This window comes from Rhinoderma darwinii, chromosome 1 (assembly GCF_050947455.1).
Source record: "Rhinoderma darwinii isolate aRhiDar2 chromosome 1, aRhiDar2.hap1, whole genome shotgun sequence".
NCBI lineage: Eukaryota > Metazoa > Chordata > Amphibia > Anura > Rhinodermatidae > Rhinoderma > Rhinoderma darwinii.
In genome coordinates this window covers 276004608-276024500 of record NC_134687.1, presented here as the reverse complement: position 1 = coordinate 276024500, position 19893 = coordinate 276004608, and the positions used below count along the sequence as shown (strand labels likewise).

General features: G+C 44.1%; 1 protein-coding gene across 2 annotated transcripts in view; it reads left to right on the top strand.

Moving 5' to 3' along the window:
* The window catches only part of SH3GL1 (SH3 domain containing GRB2 like 1, endophilin A2), a 158938-nt gene that overhangs the window by 27571 nt on the left and 111474 nt on the right, over positions 1 to 19893 (top strand). For both annotated transcript variants that reach the window (XM_075864257.1, XM_075864264.1), the window contains one exon: positions 8619 to 8687. In XM_075864257.1, coding sequence (XP_075720372.1) covers positions 8619 to 8687 — 69 coding nt within the window. Of the gene's footprint in view, positions 1 to 8618; positions 8688 to 19893 lie in introns of those variants that run through there.

The following is a 19893-nucleotide window of genomic DNA, read 5'->3' as shown; positions in this document are numbered from 1 at the left end:
AATATTTTGATACCTCAGGTCGTTACGTTCGCGGCGATACCAAATACGTATGGTTTATTATTTTTTTTCAATAATAAAGGATTTGATAAGAGTAAAACGAGGATTGTGTTTTATTTTATTACTTGAAACTTTTATTGTTTTCAAACTTTTTTATTTTTTTCACTTTTTGACACTTTTTCTCAAGTCCCACTAGGGGACTTGAAAGTCCAGCTGTCAGATTTATTTTTTTCTAATACATTGCACTACCTACGTATTGCAATGTATTAGATCTGTCAGTTATAAACTGACAGCAAGCCGATTAGGCTTCGCCTCCCGGCGGAGCCTAATCGGCTTCCGTAATGGCAGAGCAGGAGACCATTGTGTCTCATGTTGCCATAGCAGCAGTCGCCAGTCCCGATTGCCTGTCAGGGCTGGCGATCTGATAGTAACCGCTATGATGCAGCAATCGCTTTCGATTTCTGCATCGAAGGGGTTAATGGCAGGGATCGGAGCTAGCTCCGCTTCCTTCCGTTACAGGTGGATGTCAGCTGTAACATACAGCTGACTTCCACCGCTGATGACGCCGGATCAGCTCCTGAACCGGCGCCATCTTGCCGGCAGCTACGGAAGCCGGTCAGGCTCCGCCGCCGGGCGGATTCTTGACCTGTTTCCGTGCTAGGCAGACCGGGAGGCCAGTATTGCCGGGGTTCCGATGAGCTGCAAACACCTTTAATGCTGCGATCGCGTTTGAGCACTGCACTTGAGGGGTCAATGGCGGGGATCGAAGCTAATTTCGGTCCCCGCCGTTACAGCCGGATGTCAGCTGTAAGATACAGCTGAGATCCGGTGATGATGGCACCGGCTCAGCTTCTGAGCCGGTCCCAAACATTCGGCGTATGGGTACGGCAAAATGCGGGAAGTCTATGCTTTCCATGGTGTACCCATACGGCAAATGTCGGGAAGGGGTTGAACATAGGAGCATGTGTGTGACAATGGCAACTGTCACGGTATATGTTAAACGTATACATTGGGGAACTTCCCCAGGGCTGGAATCCATGAGAAGAGCATAAGGTGGCACTAGGTCCAGGGATTCTGACCCTGGGCAAGTTCCTGACGTCACTGTCCGTATCTTGATGTTACATACTTGATATGGCGCTCTTGGTGTTCGTTTTATTTCCTCCCAGAACATCCACCTAATTCAGGGGTAGGCAACCTTGGTGAGGCAGAGATCTTCTTTTAATAATACTGAAGGTTCATATGATCTACTGTGATTTAAATACCCTTTTTCCACGCGGAAAAAAAATTATCCTGTTTAGGCCATGCTCTGAACTTATACAAGGTGGTTTTTTCAAATGATTTGGTTTTTTCCAAATGTTCCAATCACATTTTAAGGCCTGATTCAAATAAACAAGTGCAAACTCGAACGTGAAAAATGGCAGTGTTTCCCGTCCGAGTTGCACCCATACCCGACGCGTTTTCACGGATCCCTCAAAAACTTGAGTCTATTGAGGGATCCGTGAAAACGGACGAAAATAGGACATGTTCTATTTTTCATGAGCTCTTCACACGGTCTGTTAAAACAATGTGTTCTCAAAGAAATGGAGCAGAAAAACAACATATGGTCACAGAAGAACTAAGGCTCTATTGACACTGCGTTTTCAGTGTACATCCGAGCTATATGTCAAGAGAATTTACCAATGTAAGCCTCCATTATATGCCACTGTAGGCTGTTATTGTAAAAATAAACTTATATTGCGCAGTTTACTTTTTTTTTAAATATTTTTTTGTATGGTTAAGCTCAGCAGACTACACTTTCCTATACAGTGAATACATGTACCGGCCATATGGATGCCAAAATGACACTGTTTTGCATCCGTCTGGTTGAATTTGGCCCTATGGATCGGTGTATGCACCAGAAACTTTCCCAGTGCATACACAGAACTGACACTGCCAACACTGTGTGAAGAGAGTCTAATCAGTAAAAAGTCAGTCAGTATGATAACAAACAAACAAACAAATTATTCTAATTAACCCCTTCCCTCTTTAGCCACTTTTGACCTTCCTGACAGAGCCTCATTTTTCAAATCTGACGTGTCACTTTATGTGGTAATAACTCCGGAATGCTTTCACCTATCCAAGCGATTCTGAGATTGTTTTCTCGTGACACATTGGACTTTATGTTACTGGCAAAATTTGCTCGATATGTTCAGTATTTAATTGTGAAAAACACCAAAATTTAGCGAAAAATTGCAAAAATTAGCATTTTTCTCAATTTAAATGTATCTGCTTGTAAGACAGGCAGTTATAATACACAAAATTGTTGCTAATTAACATCCCCCATATGTCTACTTTAGATTGGCATCGTTTTTTGAACATCCTTTTATTTTTCTATGACCTCACAAGGCTTAGAACTTTAGCAGCAATTTCTCACATTTTCAAGAAAATTTCAAAAGGCTATTTTTACAGGGGCCAGTTCAGTTGTGAAGTGGTTTTGAGGGCCTTATATATTAGAAACCCCAAAAAAGTCACCCCATTTTAAAAACTTCACCCCTCAAAGTATTCAAAACAGCATTTAGAAAATGTCTTAACCCTTTAAACATTTCACAGGAATTAAAGCAAAGTAGAGGTGAAATTTACAAATTTCATATTTTTCTGCAGAAATACATTTTTAATACAATTTTTTTTATAACACAGAAGGTTTTACCAGAGAAATGCAACTCAATATTTGTTGCCCAGTTTTTGCAGTTTTAGGAAATATCCCACATGTGGCCGTAGCGTGCTACTGGACTGAAACACCGGCCTCAGAAGCAAAGGAGCACCTAGTGGATTTTGGGGCCTTATTTTTGTTAGAATATATTTTAGGCACCATGTCAGGTTTGAAGGGCTCTTGCGGTGCCAAAACAGTCAAAATCCCCCAAAAGTGACCCCATCTGGGAAACTAGACACCTCAAGGAAATTATCTAGGGGTGTAGTGAGCATTTTCACCGCACAGGTTTTTTACAGAAATTATTGGAAGTAGGCCGTGAAAATTAAAATCAACATTTCTTCAAAGAAAATGTAGGTTTAGCGATTTTTTTTCTCATTTCCACAAGGACTAAAGGAGAAAAAGCACCGCAAAATTTGTAAAGCAATTTCTCCCGAGTAAAACAATACCTCACATGTGGTAATAAACGGTTGTTTGGAGACACGGCGTGGCTGAGAAGGGAAAGAGCGCCATTTGGCTTTTGGAGTTCACATTTAGCAGGAATGGTTTGCGGAGGCCATGTTACATTTACAAAGCCCCTGAGGGGACAAAACAGTGGAAACCCCCCACAAGTGACCCCATTTTGGAAACAACACCCATTGAGGAAATTATCTAGGGGTATAGTGAGCGATTTGACACCACAGTTTTTTTGCAGAAATTATTGGAAGTAGGCCCTGAAAATAATAATCTACATTTTTTCAAAGAAAATGTAGGTTTAGCTAATTTTTTCTCATTTCCAGAAGGACTAAAGGAGAAAAAGCACCACAAAATTTGTAAAGCAATTTCTCCCGAGTAAAACAATACCCCACATGTGGTAATAAACGGCTGTTTGGACACACGGCAGGGCTTAGAAGGGAAAGAGCACTATTTGACTTTTTGAGATCACATTTAGCAGGAATGATTTGCGGAGGCCAGGTCACATTTGCAAAGCCCCTGAGGGGACAAAACAATGAAAACGCCCAAAAAGTGACACCATTTAGGAAACTACACCTCTTGAAGAATGCATCTAGGGGTGTAGTGAGCATTTTGACCCCACAGATGTTTCATAGAATTTATTAGAATTAGGCAGTGAAAATAAAAACAGTCCTTTTTCTTCAATAAGACGTAGCTTTAGCGCAAATTTTTTCATTTTCTCAACAAATAAAGGAAAAAAAGAACCCAACATTTGTAAAGCTATTTCTCCCGAGTACGGCAATACCCCATATGTGGTCATAAACTGCTGTTTGGGCAAACGGCAGGGCTCAGAAGGGAAGGACCGCCATTTGGAGTGCAGATGTTGCTGGATTGGTTTCTGGGCACCTGTGGGCCCAAAACAGTGGAAACCCCCCAGAAGTGACCCCATTTTGTAAACTACACCCCTCAATGCATTTACCAAGGGGTGTAGTAAGCATTTTAACCCTGCAGGTGTTTTGTAGAAATTAGTGTGCGCTCAATGTTGCAGAGTGAAAATGGGATTTTTTTCCATAGATATGCCAATATGTGGTGCCCGGCTTGTGCCACCATAACAAGACAGCTCTCTAATTATTATGCGGTGTTTCCCGGTTTTAGAAACACCCTACATGTGGCCCTAATCTTTTGTCTGGACATATGACAGGGCTCAGAAGTGAAGAGTACCATGCGGAGTGGAGGCCTAATTTGGCGATTTACAAAGTATTGGTTCACAACTGCAGAGGCTCAGATGTGAAATAATAAAAAGAAACCCCTGATAAGTGACCCCATTATGGAACAGCACCCCTCAAGGCATTTATTAAGGGGTGTAGTGAGCATTTTCACCCCACAGGTCTTTTCCATAAATGAATGCGCTGCGGATGGTGCAAATTAAAAATTTATATTTTTCCCTAGATATGCCATTCAGTGGCAAATATGTCATGCCCAGCTTATGACGCTGGAGACACACACCACAAAAATTGTTAAAAGGGTTCTCACGGGTATGACGGTGCCATATATGTTGAAGGAAACTGCTGTTTGGGCACGCTGTAGGGTTCAGGGCCGAGGGAGCACCATTTGGCTTTTGGAGAGCGGATTTTGCTTGGTACTATATTTGTTTGAGTATTGCTGGTGTTTTATAATGTGGGGGTACATGTAAGTGGGGCGGAGTATATAAGGGGCATAGTCAGGTGGTATAAAAAAATAAAAATAATCCATAGATGTGTGTTACGCTGTGAAGCAATCCTTTCTGCACAGGCCGGTGTCGCACTGATAAATGGTGTCATTTCTTATCCCCCTTTTGGTCCACACTCCGCGCCTTTGTAGTTTGGGGAATTTTGCTGGGAAAGTATTATCCTGGTATAATACGGGCACCGTCGCTTCCATCGGATATGATTGGGCCCTCCCTTCCTGGTTCCCTAATTTTAGGTCCTTGATAAATCGCCTCTTGAAACAGAAGAAATGTTCTCCTCGGGCACAACTGCATATTTTTTTATTTCCTGACTTATTGGAGCCATAACTAATTTTATTTTTCATAGACGTAGCGGTATGAGGGCTGGTTTGTTGCGGGACGAGCTGTAGTTATTATTGGTACCATTTTGGGGTACATGTGACTTTTTGATCACCTTTTATCCTATTTTTTGGGATGCCAGGTAAACCAAAAAACGCAATTCTGGCACAGCTTTTTTTGGTTTTTTTTTATACAGAGTTCACCACGCATTATAAACTACATGTTACCTTTATTCTGCGGGTCAGTACGATTCCGGCGATACCTCATTTATAGAACTTTTTTATGTTTTACAACTTTTTGCACAATAAAATTACTTTTGTAAAAAGAATGTATTTTTTCTGTCGCCAAGTTGTGAGAACCATAACGTTTTAATTTTTTTGTCGACGGAGTTGTATGAGGGCTTGTTTTTTGCGGGACGAGCTATAGTTTTTATAGGTACCATTTTTGGATACGTGCGACTTTTTGATCACTTTTTATTGTAATATTTGTAGGGCAAAGTGACTAAAAAACAGAAACTCTGGTAACGTTTTTTACGGGTTTTTTTTACGCTGTTCACCGCGTGCAATAAATAATATAATATTTTGATACCTCCGGTCGTTACGGTCGTGGCGATACCAAATACATATGGTTTATTATTATTTTTCAATAATAAAGGACTTGATAAGAGTAAAAGGGGGATTGTGTGTTATTTGATTACTTGAAACTTTTATTGTTTTCAAACTTTTATTTTTTGCACTTTTTTTTACACTTTTTTATACTTTTTTTACACTTTTTCTCAAGTCCCACTAGGGGACTTGAAGGTCCAACGGTCAGATTTTTTTTTTTCTAATACATTGCACTACCTATGTAGTGCAATGTATTAGATCTGTCAGTCATTCACTGACAGCAAGCCGTTTAGGCTTCGCCTCCCGGCGGGGCCTAAATCGGCTTCCGTAATGGCAGAGCAGGAGACCATTGTGTCTCCTGTTGCCATAACAGCAGTCGCCAGTCCCGATTGCCTGTCAGGGCTGGCGATCTGCTTGTAACCGCTACGATGCAGCAATCGCGCTGCATCGAAGGGGTTAATGGCAGGGATCGGAGCTAGCTCCGGTTCCTGCCGTTACAGGTGGATGTCAGCTGTACAGTACAGCTGACTTCCACCGCTGATGACGCCGGATCAGCTCCTGACCCGGCGCCATCTTGCCGGCAGCTACGGAAGCCGATCAGGCTCCGCCGCCGGGCGGATCTTGACCGGCTTCGGTGCTAGGCAGACCGGGAGGCCAGTATTAGGCCTCCGGTTGCCATTGCAGCCACCGGAACCCCGGCAATTTCATTACTGGGGTTCCGATGAGCTGCAAACACCTTAAGTGCAGCGATCGCGTTTGAGCGCTGCACTTAAGGGGTTAATGGCGGGGATCGAAGCTAATTTCGGTCCCCGCCGTTACAGTCGGATGTCAGCTGTAAGATACAGCTGAGATCCGGTGATGATGGGACCGGCTCAACTTCTGAGCCGGTGCCAAACGTTTGACGTACATGTACGGCAAGATGCGGGAAGTCAGTACTTTCCATGACGTACATGTACGTCAAATGTCGGGAAGGGGTTAAAAGGTGTTGTCCCAGAATTGAATACTAAGTTTCTCTGTTAGATTACGGAAAGCATATCAGTTTTTCAAAGGATAAAAATAGGACACCTAGGTATACACCAATATACAATTATGTTATAAACAAAATAGTTCACTTAAAGGAACAGTGTCATCACAAATTATTTTTTTATATGTTAAAGATGTTAGTGCTTTATTAAAAACGTTTATATTTATTTGTGTGTTTGTGTTTTACTTTTTCTTATTTTTACACTTTTTCTTCCCTATGGGGGCTGCCATTTTTTGTTCCATTTCTGTATGTGTCGATTAACGACACATACAGACATGGAATACGGCAGCCACAGTCCCATAGGGACTGCGAACGGCTCCCGTCCCATTCACTTGTGTGTACGGCGTCTGTGTGGGAACTGCGCATGCGCCGCTCCCACACAGTCCAATTTGAAATTGGCGCCGTCCGGCGCCATTTTCCTGTGGACCGGAAGTCGCGGCCGGACAGTAATATTACTACTTCCGGTCGCGGCTTCCGGACTTGTGCACTTGGACCAGCGGCAGCAGACGGAGCGGACGGGCCGGAGGGAGCCGCGGCGGCAGGAGCAGGTAAGAGATTTCAATGTATGTTCGTGTTTGTGTGTGTTTACTACTGTATGTAAACCTACTACACTGTGTGTTCGCTCAAAAAATGGCGACACACAGTGTAGGAGGTTACACCGTTCAAACCCCTCGTTTATCCCGGCACTAGCCAGGATAAAGGAGGGGGGGGGGATGCTGAGAGCTCACTAGAGCGAGGGCTTTTTACCCAATTTTGCAATGCTGCAATTTTGGGAATAGCTCCATCTAGTGACCAGAAATGGGAAATATTATAAATTAGAATTAATTTATAATATTTCCTGACTCGTGAAAAAAATAAAAAAAATTTGAACAATGTTTAATCACCCACACACTAAATGTTTAATTAAAAAAAACAAAACATGTTTTTCTGGCAACACATTCCCTTTAAGGTGCCATCACACGCTCAGATGATGCGTACAATTAGAATAATTTCAATCGTCGCTTACATGGGAAGGCTTTCTTTGGCTCTCGGGATGGTATCCAAAATCTGTCTTTAGCATTAGAAAGGTATTCCAGACTCTAGTATTTTTTGCCTATCCACTGGATAGTTGATAATCGCTAGATTGGTGGTCTGTCTGCTGGGACCCCCAACGATCACCAGAGCAGGGGGCCCGGTCCCCTGCCCCCCCAGTCTCAAGGCTGCGGCTAGGAGCGCAGTTTTAATGCAGTGGAGGCCGGGCGTGGGCGGTGCCACTTCATTCAAAGTCTATGGGGCTGACAAAAACATCCGAGCACACTGCTGTGGCAATCAGTGGGAATCCCAGCGGTCTTTCCCACTGATCTAGCACTGCAGTGGATGGGTGAAAACGATGGAGGCTGAAATACCCGTTTAACTACAGGTCCCGTAACGTGGCAATGTGTACAGGGCCTAAGAAAGACAGAAACCAATGACAGTCAGTAAAGTAGTCTATTCTATCCTCCTATAATCAGAATTTTTGACGACATAACTATTTACTTCGTATCTTTTTAAAAAAAAAAGATTTCTACCAAATTAGTACCTATTCACACTGCGTTGGGAGGGTACGTTTGGCATATAGCCCAGATGTAGTTACATAGTACAGTTGAAAAAAAAACTTGTCCATCAAGTTCAACTAAGGGATTGGAGAAAGGGAAGGGATGAAACAAAAATGAACTGTATGCCATAAAGTCTCCTGTCGCCCACAGACTGCCGTAATAAAATGTATAGATGTGACGTTTCTGAAAACGTGTGTGTGTGTGTGTGTATATATGCGTATATATATTCTTATAATAATTTTTTTTTTTTTTTTAGCTTGTAAGTGAAAAAGTTGGCGGCGCAGAAGGGACTAAACTAGATGAAGACTTTAAGGAAATGGAAAAGGTAATTGAACTACTTTTTATTTATTTTTTTTTTCTCTTTCTTCCTTTTATACTCCATTTCTTCCACTTTCGTCACACATTTAACATTTTTCATTGTTTCTGCTAAATGCTGTCACAACAGACTTACTCTCAATAGGCCCACTAGAAAAAAGGGATATATATATATATATATATATATATATATATATATACAGTGCCCACCAAAAGTTCCGGAACGGCTCGAGGTAGAGGGTTGAAATTTGGTGGGATTTAATGGGGTCATAAAATCTACCAGTTAACGGAAAAAAAATACACCCCCACCCCCTTGGGTGGTGTGGGCGGGGCAGCAAAATCTTAAATGGCACGGGGGTCGAGTGGAGGCTTATTTGATTGCTCTTTTCAATACAAAAACGATGCTGCAAACTATTTTGAGATAGGATTTTTTTTTTTTTGCTGAGATATTTAACGTTAAAGTTATCATCTTCATTATTGGCTACCGCTGGTTTTGGCATTACCCAAAATGTACCGCACGGAAGTCGCACGGTCGGATTTACATGTCATCAGGGTGTTAGATTAATGTGAGTCCACTTGCCTTTCACTTTTGTGTGTGTGTACACAGCCCGAGATAAGGACCCCGGGGTTCATCCCCTAGGATTTTTTTTTTTTTTTTAAAACATCATTTTTATTAACCTTTTTCAAATTTTGTACAAACATTTCACAAAAAAATTTGCGACATCAATGAACAGCTCGCAACTGCGAGTATAACAGAAACAGAATAATTACATACATGCATGGCATATCGTCTTGCATCTGTTAAGCAATTAACATGACTTCCCCCTGTTCCCGATCACGACTTAGGTCATTAAAGAGTAGCTCCACCCCATCTATCCCCTATCTACTACTAGACTGAAGTTGTAAGCCTCCTAAAGTGTCAGCCAGAAGCTGCGTATGATACCACGCTGTGTGTCTAAAAGGCGTAACAATTTCCACCACCTCAGTCGCTGTGCATTGCGTTTCTATAAATAGCTGCCATTTAGCAAACAACTTTTTGGCTCCCGTTTCTTTTTTCTACCTCCACTCGTTCAAGGGCTAACAATTGTTTCAAGTGGGACACGATCATGTCGATGTCCGGTGTATAAGCTTCCAGCCATTTACATAGAAGGCATCTTAAAGCCACCAACAAAATTGTGTGCACCAGGGGGGGGAGGAGATCTCGTTCCTCCAGCAACCTCTTCCTCTGGCGGTCGCGCCTGATGGAACAGCAGCGCTTGGGGCGTCATTGGAAGGTTTGCCTATTTAAATCTCTGAGCCTAGAGGTACAGAATGACCGCACCTGGAGAACTTGTAGAAAATAAGTTCTGTCCTCTAAGTGATTGAGTTTAGCCCTGATTTCCGATCCGGTTAATCATCTCCTTTCCTCTGTATGCATAAGGTCCCCTGCATTACTAATACCTGCATTCCCCCAAGAGGCAAATCTGTCTCTACTGTCTACTCCCGGTAAGAATTCCGGGTGTCCACACAACGGCATGTGCTTGGATAGCAGATAAGGCAAGTCAAAAATTTTACGAACCACTTTCCAGGCTAGGACTGTATCTCTCAGAACAATGGAGGTTTTGAGACGGCACGGAAGAGAGGCCACCCGACAATGCAGCAAGGCCTTAAAAGTTCCAGGGTGAGGCATACTCCCCCTCTAGATCTAAGTTAGAATAATGGTTCGTTTCATGAAGCCAGTCCACTACATGTCGAAAGAGGCACACCACATTGTATCCCCTAATATTAGGAAATTTCAGCCCCCCCTCATGAGCTTAGTGAGTGCAATGCGAGGCCTTTTTCCCACCCATATGAATTTTGTAAATGCCGAATTCAGCTTGGAGACGTCCCCATGTTTCAGTAAGAGCGGGAGTGTCTGAAAGGGATATAGCAATCTGGGGAAACTGACCATCTTAATTAGGTGGCACCTCCCCAGAAGGGATATCGGTAACTGACACCATCTAGTGAGTTCCGCCTGCATTTTTTTAAACAGTGGTGGATAATTCAAGCCATACAAGGTTTCAGGTGCCTTTCCTATCTTAATTCCCAGATAAGTGATGCATTGTTTCACCGGGGATATCCCACATCCCAAGGATTGCCAAAAGGTACCAGGTAATGGTTTGCCCAACTCCAGCAGTTCGCTCTTCGCTATATTGACTTTGTGTCCCGAGCATTGCCCAAAGTCCTGCAAAAAGTGAAAGACCGGCAATAAGTGTTCTTGAGGATTCAACATAAACAGAATAACATCATCAGCGAACAAGGCTAGCTTGACCGCCAAAGACCCCACCTGGATACCTCTGAACACTGCCGACTCTTCCAGAAATCTAGCCATTGGTTCAAGTGCTAGATTAAATAAAAGTGGCGACAAGGGACATCCCTGCCGGGTCCCTTTATACAATTGGAAGGGAGCCGACAGAAATCCTGAAGAGTAGACACGCGCTTGGGGATTAGTATAGACCCCCTTCAGAAAGATCTGAAAGGCTCCCTGGACATTCATCTTGTCTAACACCATCCCCAGCCATTCCCACTGTATGTTATCAAACACTTTCTCTGCGTCTAGCGCTAAGAGTGTCGGCCGGGTGCCTGGCCTGGGATCGTGTCGGACTGTTTCTAGTACTTGTTAACACCTTACGCAGATTAGTCACTGCTGCCCTGCCCTTTACAAAGCCCACTTGGGATTTTCCCACCAATGTCGGTAGATACACGGCCAAACGATTGGCTAAGATTTTTGTAAGTAGTTTCTGGTCTTGGTCTATCAATGATATTGGCCGATAGGACCCCGGGTCTAGAGGGTCCTTCCCCTTTTTGGGCAGCACCTTTATATGCGCAATTTTGGCCTCCATTGGTAGCGTACCTGTCTGTAATAAAATGTTATAATACTCCATCAAGATGGGGCTAATTTCTTCTCTGAGGGACTTAAAAAATTCTCCCGTGAACCCATCCGGCCCAGGGGCCTTCCCGTTAGATAAGGTCCTAATGGTACTCGCTATCTCTTCCACCGTGATTTCTGCGCTCAGCAGATCATTCTGCTCCTGCGTGAGTCCAGGCAGCTTTACCTTCTCCAAAAATTCCTTTCCTTTTTGGGTGTCGACGGGCGTGTCTGAGTACAGGGCCTGATAATATGTACGCAGTATAGTGTTTATGGTTTTTGGATCTGTTGTAGGAAGTCCGTTGGCGTCTTTAAGGGTTAAAATGTGCGACGGTGTATACCTCCCCCTTCGCCAATCGTGCTAGTAATTTGCCCGCTTTATTACCGAAACGCATAAGGTCAGCATCAAATTGAGACCGATAAATGCTTTCTCTTTTGTCTAGCCATTGATCATGCTGTCGCTTGGCTTCCCTCCAAGCCTCCCCCAGAGACGCTGATGGAGATTGTAAAAACGCCGTGTATGCGCACCTTAATTGGTCGCTCGCCGTCTTATACCCTTCGGTGGTTTTACGTTTAAGATTGGCCATAAATTTTATTATTTTCCCGTGAATTACCGCTTTAGCTGTACGCCAGTATAACGACGGGTCCGTACGGTGTGATGCATTATCCCCGTCAAATGCCGTCCACCAGCCCTTGAACTTCTGTACAAAGCCATCATCCGCCACCAGAAAGGAGGGGAACCGCCAAATAAAATCCAGTCCCTTAGCTACCGCGTCTGCCAAAGTAATTGTGATTGGAGAGTGGTCAGAGATGACCATATCTTCTATCGCCGCGTCACGTAGCCGGCGGGAGAAAGTGTCGTTCACCAGTAAGTAATCAATGCGCGACCACGACTGATGTACATGAGAAAAGTGTGTGCACTCCCTCGCATCGGGGTGCAAACTCCTCCAAGCATCTGTGAGGGCCACATGTCTCAAAAAATCTGGCAGGATCCTATCCCTCTGTCTCTGCAAAGTGGCCCCTACACTTCTATCTTCCCTAGCGGACCTTACGGTATTAAGGTCTCCCCCTAGCACCAACAGCTTTGTGCGATCCTGCTGGAGTTGGGTTTCCAATTTACCAAAGAATTCTGCGTTGGCCGCGTTAGGCCCATAAACATTATGGATGCTAATAGTTTCCCCTGCATGCTCCATCACTAGATGTATCCAACGGCCCTCATCATCACGGTCCTGGGACACCACCCTAAAAGCAAAATTTTTGTGCACCAATATTATCACTCCCGCCTTTTACCGTCTCTTGCGACCGAGCCAAAAACATGGCCCACCCAAAACTTTTGTAGATATTTAAATTCAGATTCGGTAAGGTGGGTTTCCTGTAACAGGGCTACATCTGGACGTAATCTCTTCATATGTCGTAAGAGTTTGGTCCGTTTCTGTGGGGATCTAAGCCCCTTAACGTTCCATGAAACTATTTTCATGTTACTGGGCTATGTCTAAGGTGAGCTAAGGTGTCCAAAAATCGTGACCGAGTCAGGGAGTCAGATCCATCTTTCCCTAAGTGCCATGCATGAACATTTGAAACTCGGCCAAAACCCGGCCTAGAAAACAAAGCTAAAATCCAACTCAAAGCCTTAAGACTTTGTTCAGAAAACATTGAAAAAACGCCTGTGACAAGGGCAGTCATCTTCCTAGTACACATTGACGTCAGAGACTTTACTTTTTTCTGCTGTGCACCAACACGTCCCTCCCTCCCACCCCCTCCCAGACCTGCGTAGCAGAAATTTCCAACCGACCGAGCACACCATCCCATCCGTGACCAGCAATCTCTAGCAGCCGATAACTGGTCCGATAGCAACGGGTCAACCCCCCCCCAGTTTCCGCTCCATTCACCATGTAGCATTTAGACCTGATCACTGTTCCACTTCAAGGTTTCCCCGAGCAACGATCCAGAAGCCCCTACTGAGACTTCCCCTCGTATTTGACCTACAACGGTCTTAGCCAAACTCATTAGAGAGACCAGCCTCGTAAAATTCTCGCTCGAAGAGCCCCACCCACTAACGAGCATGGACTGCATAACCTTGAAACCAGCGCGAGCTCAAACTCAAGCCCCTAGCAGTGTAACTACGTCATTGCATCATTATAATATTATAACGGCATTATAACAGTAGGGCAGTATATCAGAATGCATACAGTTTGGCATGAAAACATTTGGCAACAGACTGAAATATTGTAGTGATAAAAGACTAACGTGTGCAACCATCAAGCCTTATCATTCTCTGCTAATATCTGTAATAACTGTAAACTTATCTGCTTAAGATCGGAGCCTGCAATTGCTCTACAGCGTCCTCCGGACCCTCGCATAAGTTATGAGGGTCTCAAAAAACTTTAGTCCTCAAACTTCAATCCGAGTTCCCTCCGACTTCTCTTGGCTTGTGGCGTGGGCTGTGGTCTGGAGTGCGTCGCACCTCGTGCAGGGGGCGGCTTCCACATAGCTCTGCCAGAGCTTCCTCCGCATCCTTCGCTGTGGCGAAAATGTTGATCCGCCCGTTTTCCTGAAACACTCGTAAGATAGCCGGGTACTGTAGGCTAAAGCGCACTTTCGCTTGAAACAGCTCCGTACAGATCTTGCTGAAGGATCGCCTACGTAGAATAGTCCTCAAAAAGTAGCACTTTCATGCCCATTATCTCCAAGGGTCGGGATCTACTTCGATATGCCTTCATCAGTGCCACCTTGTCATTATAATCCAACAGCTTAAAGATAACTTGTCTGGGGCGAAGCGAACTGCTGCTGTTGTCTGCTGGTAGGAGATTTCTTGGGTCCGGTCCCACCATGTGTGCCCTCTCCACCCGGCATGGACGTGGAAGACTCAATGCTGCCGGCCACGATCTCTCGCATATACGTTGCAACTCAGAGGGGACCACCACTTCCTTCAGGCCCACTATTCGCAGGTTACTCCTCCTGGATCGGTTTTCCAGGTCCTCCACCTTTTCCCCCAACTGCGTAGTACTGGATAACACCGTTTTAAGCTTGGACTGCAGGCGCTCATTCTCATCCTCCAGCAGCGATACACGTTGCTCCAATTCGTTAGTCCTGGAGGTTACTTGTGCCAGGTCCGCATGCATGCGGTTGAGCGACTCTTGGACTGTTTTTTCCAGCGCTTTCTGCAGGTCGGGGACTATGCGCATAGCCACTTCATGAGACAATGCTTTATAATCCACAGGTGCGTGGTTAAAAGAGGTTGTGGGCTCTGCTGGGCTTGGAATCGGTGACTGGGACTGGGGCCGTAGCTGCTCCTCATCCTGTGAATACAGCAGGGGAGCAGTGGCGGGAAGTGCCGCCATCTTACCTCCCCTGTTTACTCCCGCGTCTAGATCCTCCATGGTTGGCTTATGTGCACTCCTGAGGGGGTATCGGTCCATGCAGGCACCCCCGGGTACTTTCCAGTGTCTGTCCGCCGGTTGTCGCCACCGAAGTGGCTTTTGCAGATAAGCAGGCTAGTCGGGAGCGGGAGCTCAGCCACGCGTCCTGCATCGCCAGCGCCGGAACAGGAAGTCCTCGTCCCCTAGTATTTAACGACTCCAAACCCTGTGTGCGTGTGCGCATGTGTGTTGTCCGGCCAACCAAAGCAAGACCGAGGACATGTATTATATGTATTAGTACAAACATAAAAATTACTGTATTAAATCAAATGTTCGAACTGATGTCCTTCAAGAACTTGACAGTGTCCTAAGCGAACGTAAAACGTGTCGATAACGTTATTTATAACATCTGGTGTGATTGAATTCGAAATGTTCACTATTCTTTCCCGCAGCTCCTCTAAGTTTGTGATCCTAGTCTTAGACTTTACTTTTTAAATACACCCAGTAAAAAGTCTAATGGGGTCAGATCTGGTGATCTCGGTGGCCATTCTATCGGGCCTCTTCTACCAATCCATTGATCAGGAAAATTATCGTTCAGAAGATTTCGAGGTCACAGAGAAAAATGAGCCGGAGCTCCATCCTGCTGATACCAAACATTGCGGAAAGCTTCTCCAGCAATATTTTGAATTGCTGGTATCACTTGGTTTCTTAGCAAATTGCAGTAATTTTCTGCATTTGTTTACTTCAATGAAAAATGGTCCTACATGATTCAGCAATATTCCGGCCCAAACGTTCACCTTCTGAGGATACTGGGTATGACTGTCTCATCCAATGTGGGTTTTCGTCTGCCCAATACCTCATGTTCTGTCTATTTTACAGAACCGTTTAGTTCAAACGTAGCATCATCCGAAAAACAGGTCTGGTTGAAAATCTGATTATCATCAAATCATGCCATCGTTGTATCGCAAAATTCCACTATTCTGTCATAATCATTCTCGGATAGCTCCTGAACTAGATGTCTTTTATAAGGATGATAATGATGCCTCTTCAAAATTCGACGGACTGATGTGGCGTTGATATAATTTTGTTGTGCTCCACTGGAGACAGATGTATGAGGATTATCATGTACAGTTAGCAGAATATCTAAAGCTTTTTCATTATTACTAGCATGTTTGGGTCTTCTGGATCTTGGTGCATCTTTAATTGAACCGGTTATTTCGCAATGATGAACAGTTCTTTTAGCAGTTGACAATGATATTGGATCATGGATAGGATAAGTGGCATTGACTAAAGCCAATAGGATCCTATTTTTTCTTCGCAGTACATTTTGGCCAATGCTAACTTTTGGTGGGCACTGTGTGTGTGTGTGTGTGTGTGTGTGTGTGTGTGTGTGTGTGTGATATATATATATATATATATATATATATGTGTGTGTATGTATATGCGTGCGTCTGTGTATAATATCTATCGATCTCAAAAAGATGAACACAGCACTCTGACAACGCTGTAAATCAGGCCATGTGCACGTTACCGCAGGGGATGAATCCATTCCTTGGCTTGAAATGGATAACCGGACATAGAAGAAGTAACGGCACCAGAATTTCAGAATAGATGAGGTGTTGGTTTAATCACCAAAAAGTGAGTGACGTTTCAGTTCACATCTGAACCTTTCTCAAGCAATTACAGAGCGCAATGTGTCAGATATAGATTTATACAATGATCAGTAAATGTACACGTGTACAATGCTGAGATTGCAACTGCGCATGCGCGAAATCTGCATCGCAGCTGCGCTTGCGCACGGCCAATATCAGGCTCTACTGCGCATGACAAGGGACGTTCTCGAACAAGCGCTAGTTAGTATCTCCAACCTCCCCACCAGGGCGCTGAAATCTTCTGCAACATCCATCATTTTGTATCAAAGCATACAGAACTTAGTGTAGCTAAACGTTCGGCAAACTTCTGACATGTCATAGTGACATGTCCGAAGTTTGGATTGGTGGGGGTCCGAGCACGGAGACCCCCACCAATCGCTAGAATGAAGCAGCTGAAGCACTCGTGTGAGCGGTCGGCCGCTTCGTGTCTGTTCGGCTTTTTCCGGAAATAAATGTATCGATGTACGGACTCAATACAAAGTCTATGAGCCCGTACTCCGATACATCGGCTTTCCGGGAAAAGCCGAACAGAAACGAAGCAGCTGAACGCTCACACGAGTCCTTCAGCTGCTTTGTTCTAGCGATTTGGTGGGGGTCTCCGTGCTCGGACCCCCACCAATCCAAACTTCTGACATGTCACTATGACATGTCAGAAGTTTGCCGAACGTTTAGCTACACTTTAAGCCACAATATATAGGCATATAATATCAGTGTCAAAAGTCAGGGATTGGCCATGGCATAAAGCAGGAAAATTGTCCCTCTAAAAGTAAGGCTTGTAAAAAAACAACCTCTCAAAAGGTGCTAGGACGAAAAATTCCTGATTATCACATTTTGGTACACAAAAGAATGAAATATTTAATTTGTGAGTTGTATTTAACCTTGGAAACACAGGAAAAAAGGGCTGTCCACAAGGCCAAAATTGACTGACGTGTCACTTTATGTGGTTATCACTTGGGAACGCTTTTACTTATCCAAGCGATTCTGAGATTGTTTTTTCGTGACATATTGTACTTCGTCCCCATGCACACGAAAGTGCTTTTGCAATTCCCCCGAAAATCCACAGAATTGCGGCCCCATTCATTCCTATGGGGCCATGCACACGACCATGGTTTCCACGGTCCGTGCATGGCCCAAGAGCCCAGACCGCAGAAAGAACGGACATGTCTTATTACGGCCGTGTTCTGCGATACAGGTTCATAGGAAATAATGGCCGCGGCTATGTGCACGGCCTGCGACTTGCGGGCGGGCTCGCGGGTGACACTCCGTCCCCGGTCGACCCGAAAATCACGGCCGTGCACATGGCTACGGTCGTGTGCATGTGGCCTTAGTGGTAAAATGTAATAGATACGTTCAGTGTTTACCTGTGAAAAACACCAACATTTTAGAGAAATTGTGGAAAAATGTAAATAATTGCTTGTAAGACAGTAATACCACACTAAATAGTTACTAGTTTCCATTTCCCATATGTCTACTTTATGTTGGCATCGGCTTATAAATTTAGCAGCAATTTCTCACATTTCCAAAACATTTTTTCAGGGACCAGTTCAGTTTTGAAGTGACTTTGAGAGTCCTATATATTAGAAACCCCATAAATCACACCATTTTAAAAACTGCACCCCTCAAAGTATTCAAAACAGCATTGAGAAATTTCTTGTGACATGTAGATTTTTTTTTTTTCATTTTTACAAGGAGAAAAAGCACTCAGTCTGGAAATACCCAATATGTGATCATAAACTTCTGTTTGGACACACGGCAGGGCTCAGAATATCAGGAGCACTATTATGCATGCAGATTTTTCAGGGTTATTTTTTGGGTGCCATGTTGCATTTGCAGAGCCCCTGAGGTACCAATACAGTAGAAAGCCCTAAGAAGTGACTCCATTTTGGAAACTACACCTCTCGGTGCATTCATCTAGAGGTGTAGTGAGCATCTTGACCCCACAGGTGTTTCATAAATTTTATTAGAATTAGGCAGTGAAGATGAAGAATATTTTTCTCTTTATATCTTCACAAGGGGTAATAGGAGAATAAACCACAAAATTTGCCTCAATATCTCCCAAGTATGGAAATACCCTATGTGTAGTCGCAAACTGGCGTTTGGGCACATGGCAGGGCTTAGAACAGAAGGTGCGCCATTTGGCTTTTAGAGCGCAGATTTTGCTGGATTGCTGTCCGAGCGTTATGCCACATTTGCAAAGCCCCTGATGCACGAGAGTACAATGGAAACCCCCGAGAAGTGACCCCGTTTTGGAAATGACACCCCTCAAGGCATTTAACGTTTGCCTGGACATATGACAGGGCTCGGAAGTGAGGAGCACCATGCACATTTGAGTCCTATTTTCGTGATTTTCACAACATTGGCCCACAATTGCAGTGCTCAAAGGTCAAATAGTGAAACAAACCCCCCCAAAAGTGACACCATTTTGGAAACTACACCCTTCCAAGGCATTTAAGGGGCGTAGTGAGCATTTTGGCCCCACAGGTGTTTTTATTAGAAATTAATGCACAGCGTATGGAGCAAAGCAAAAAATTTTATTTTTTTCCACAGATCTGTAATTTCAGTGCCCAGCTTGTGCCATTATGGAAAGACCGCTCTCATTATTATGCCGTGTTTTTTGGCTTTAGATACACCCTGCATCTTGCCCTAATTTTTTGCCTTGACATACGACAGGGTTCAGAAGTGAAAAATAATCATGTGCATTTGAGGTCATTTTGGTGATTTATGCAGCATTGGCCCACAACTGCAGGTCTCTGAGGTAGGGCTGGGCAATTATGACCTAAATCAAAATCACGATTAATTGAACATGTAACCTCTATTATGATTAATGAATATTTAGGCCACACCCCATTTTGCATGCTACATTATTGAATTAATAATTATTCCAAGCCTGCTGTATACTACGGTGTATAATATACCCCCTTACACTGCCCCCACATAGTGTATTGCCCCCATAGTGCTCTCCACAGTATAATGCCCCATTACTGCCCCCACAGGAGCCCCCAATAGTGCATGATAAAAATAATATACATACTCGCCTAACCCCATTCCAACGACGAGTGAAGAAGATTCCTCTGGTCTGTGCGGCACGGCGCACACTAGGTCACTGTCTCGCGTCAGGCGATACGTAGTGGATGGTAGAGCAGGTTCCCTGTTCTACCGTTGGATTCAACTGCATCTGCATCTGCGCCCTGAAGATGCAGATACAGTTTAAACCTGGAAAAAAAAAATTGATAAATTCGCTAGATGACGTAGATTAATGGCGATTTTGGATATTTTTTGATCAATTGCCCAGCCCTACTCGGGGGTCAAATAGTAAAA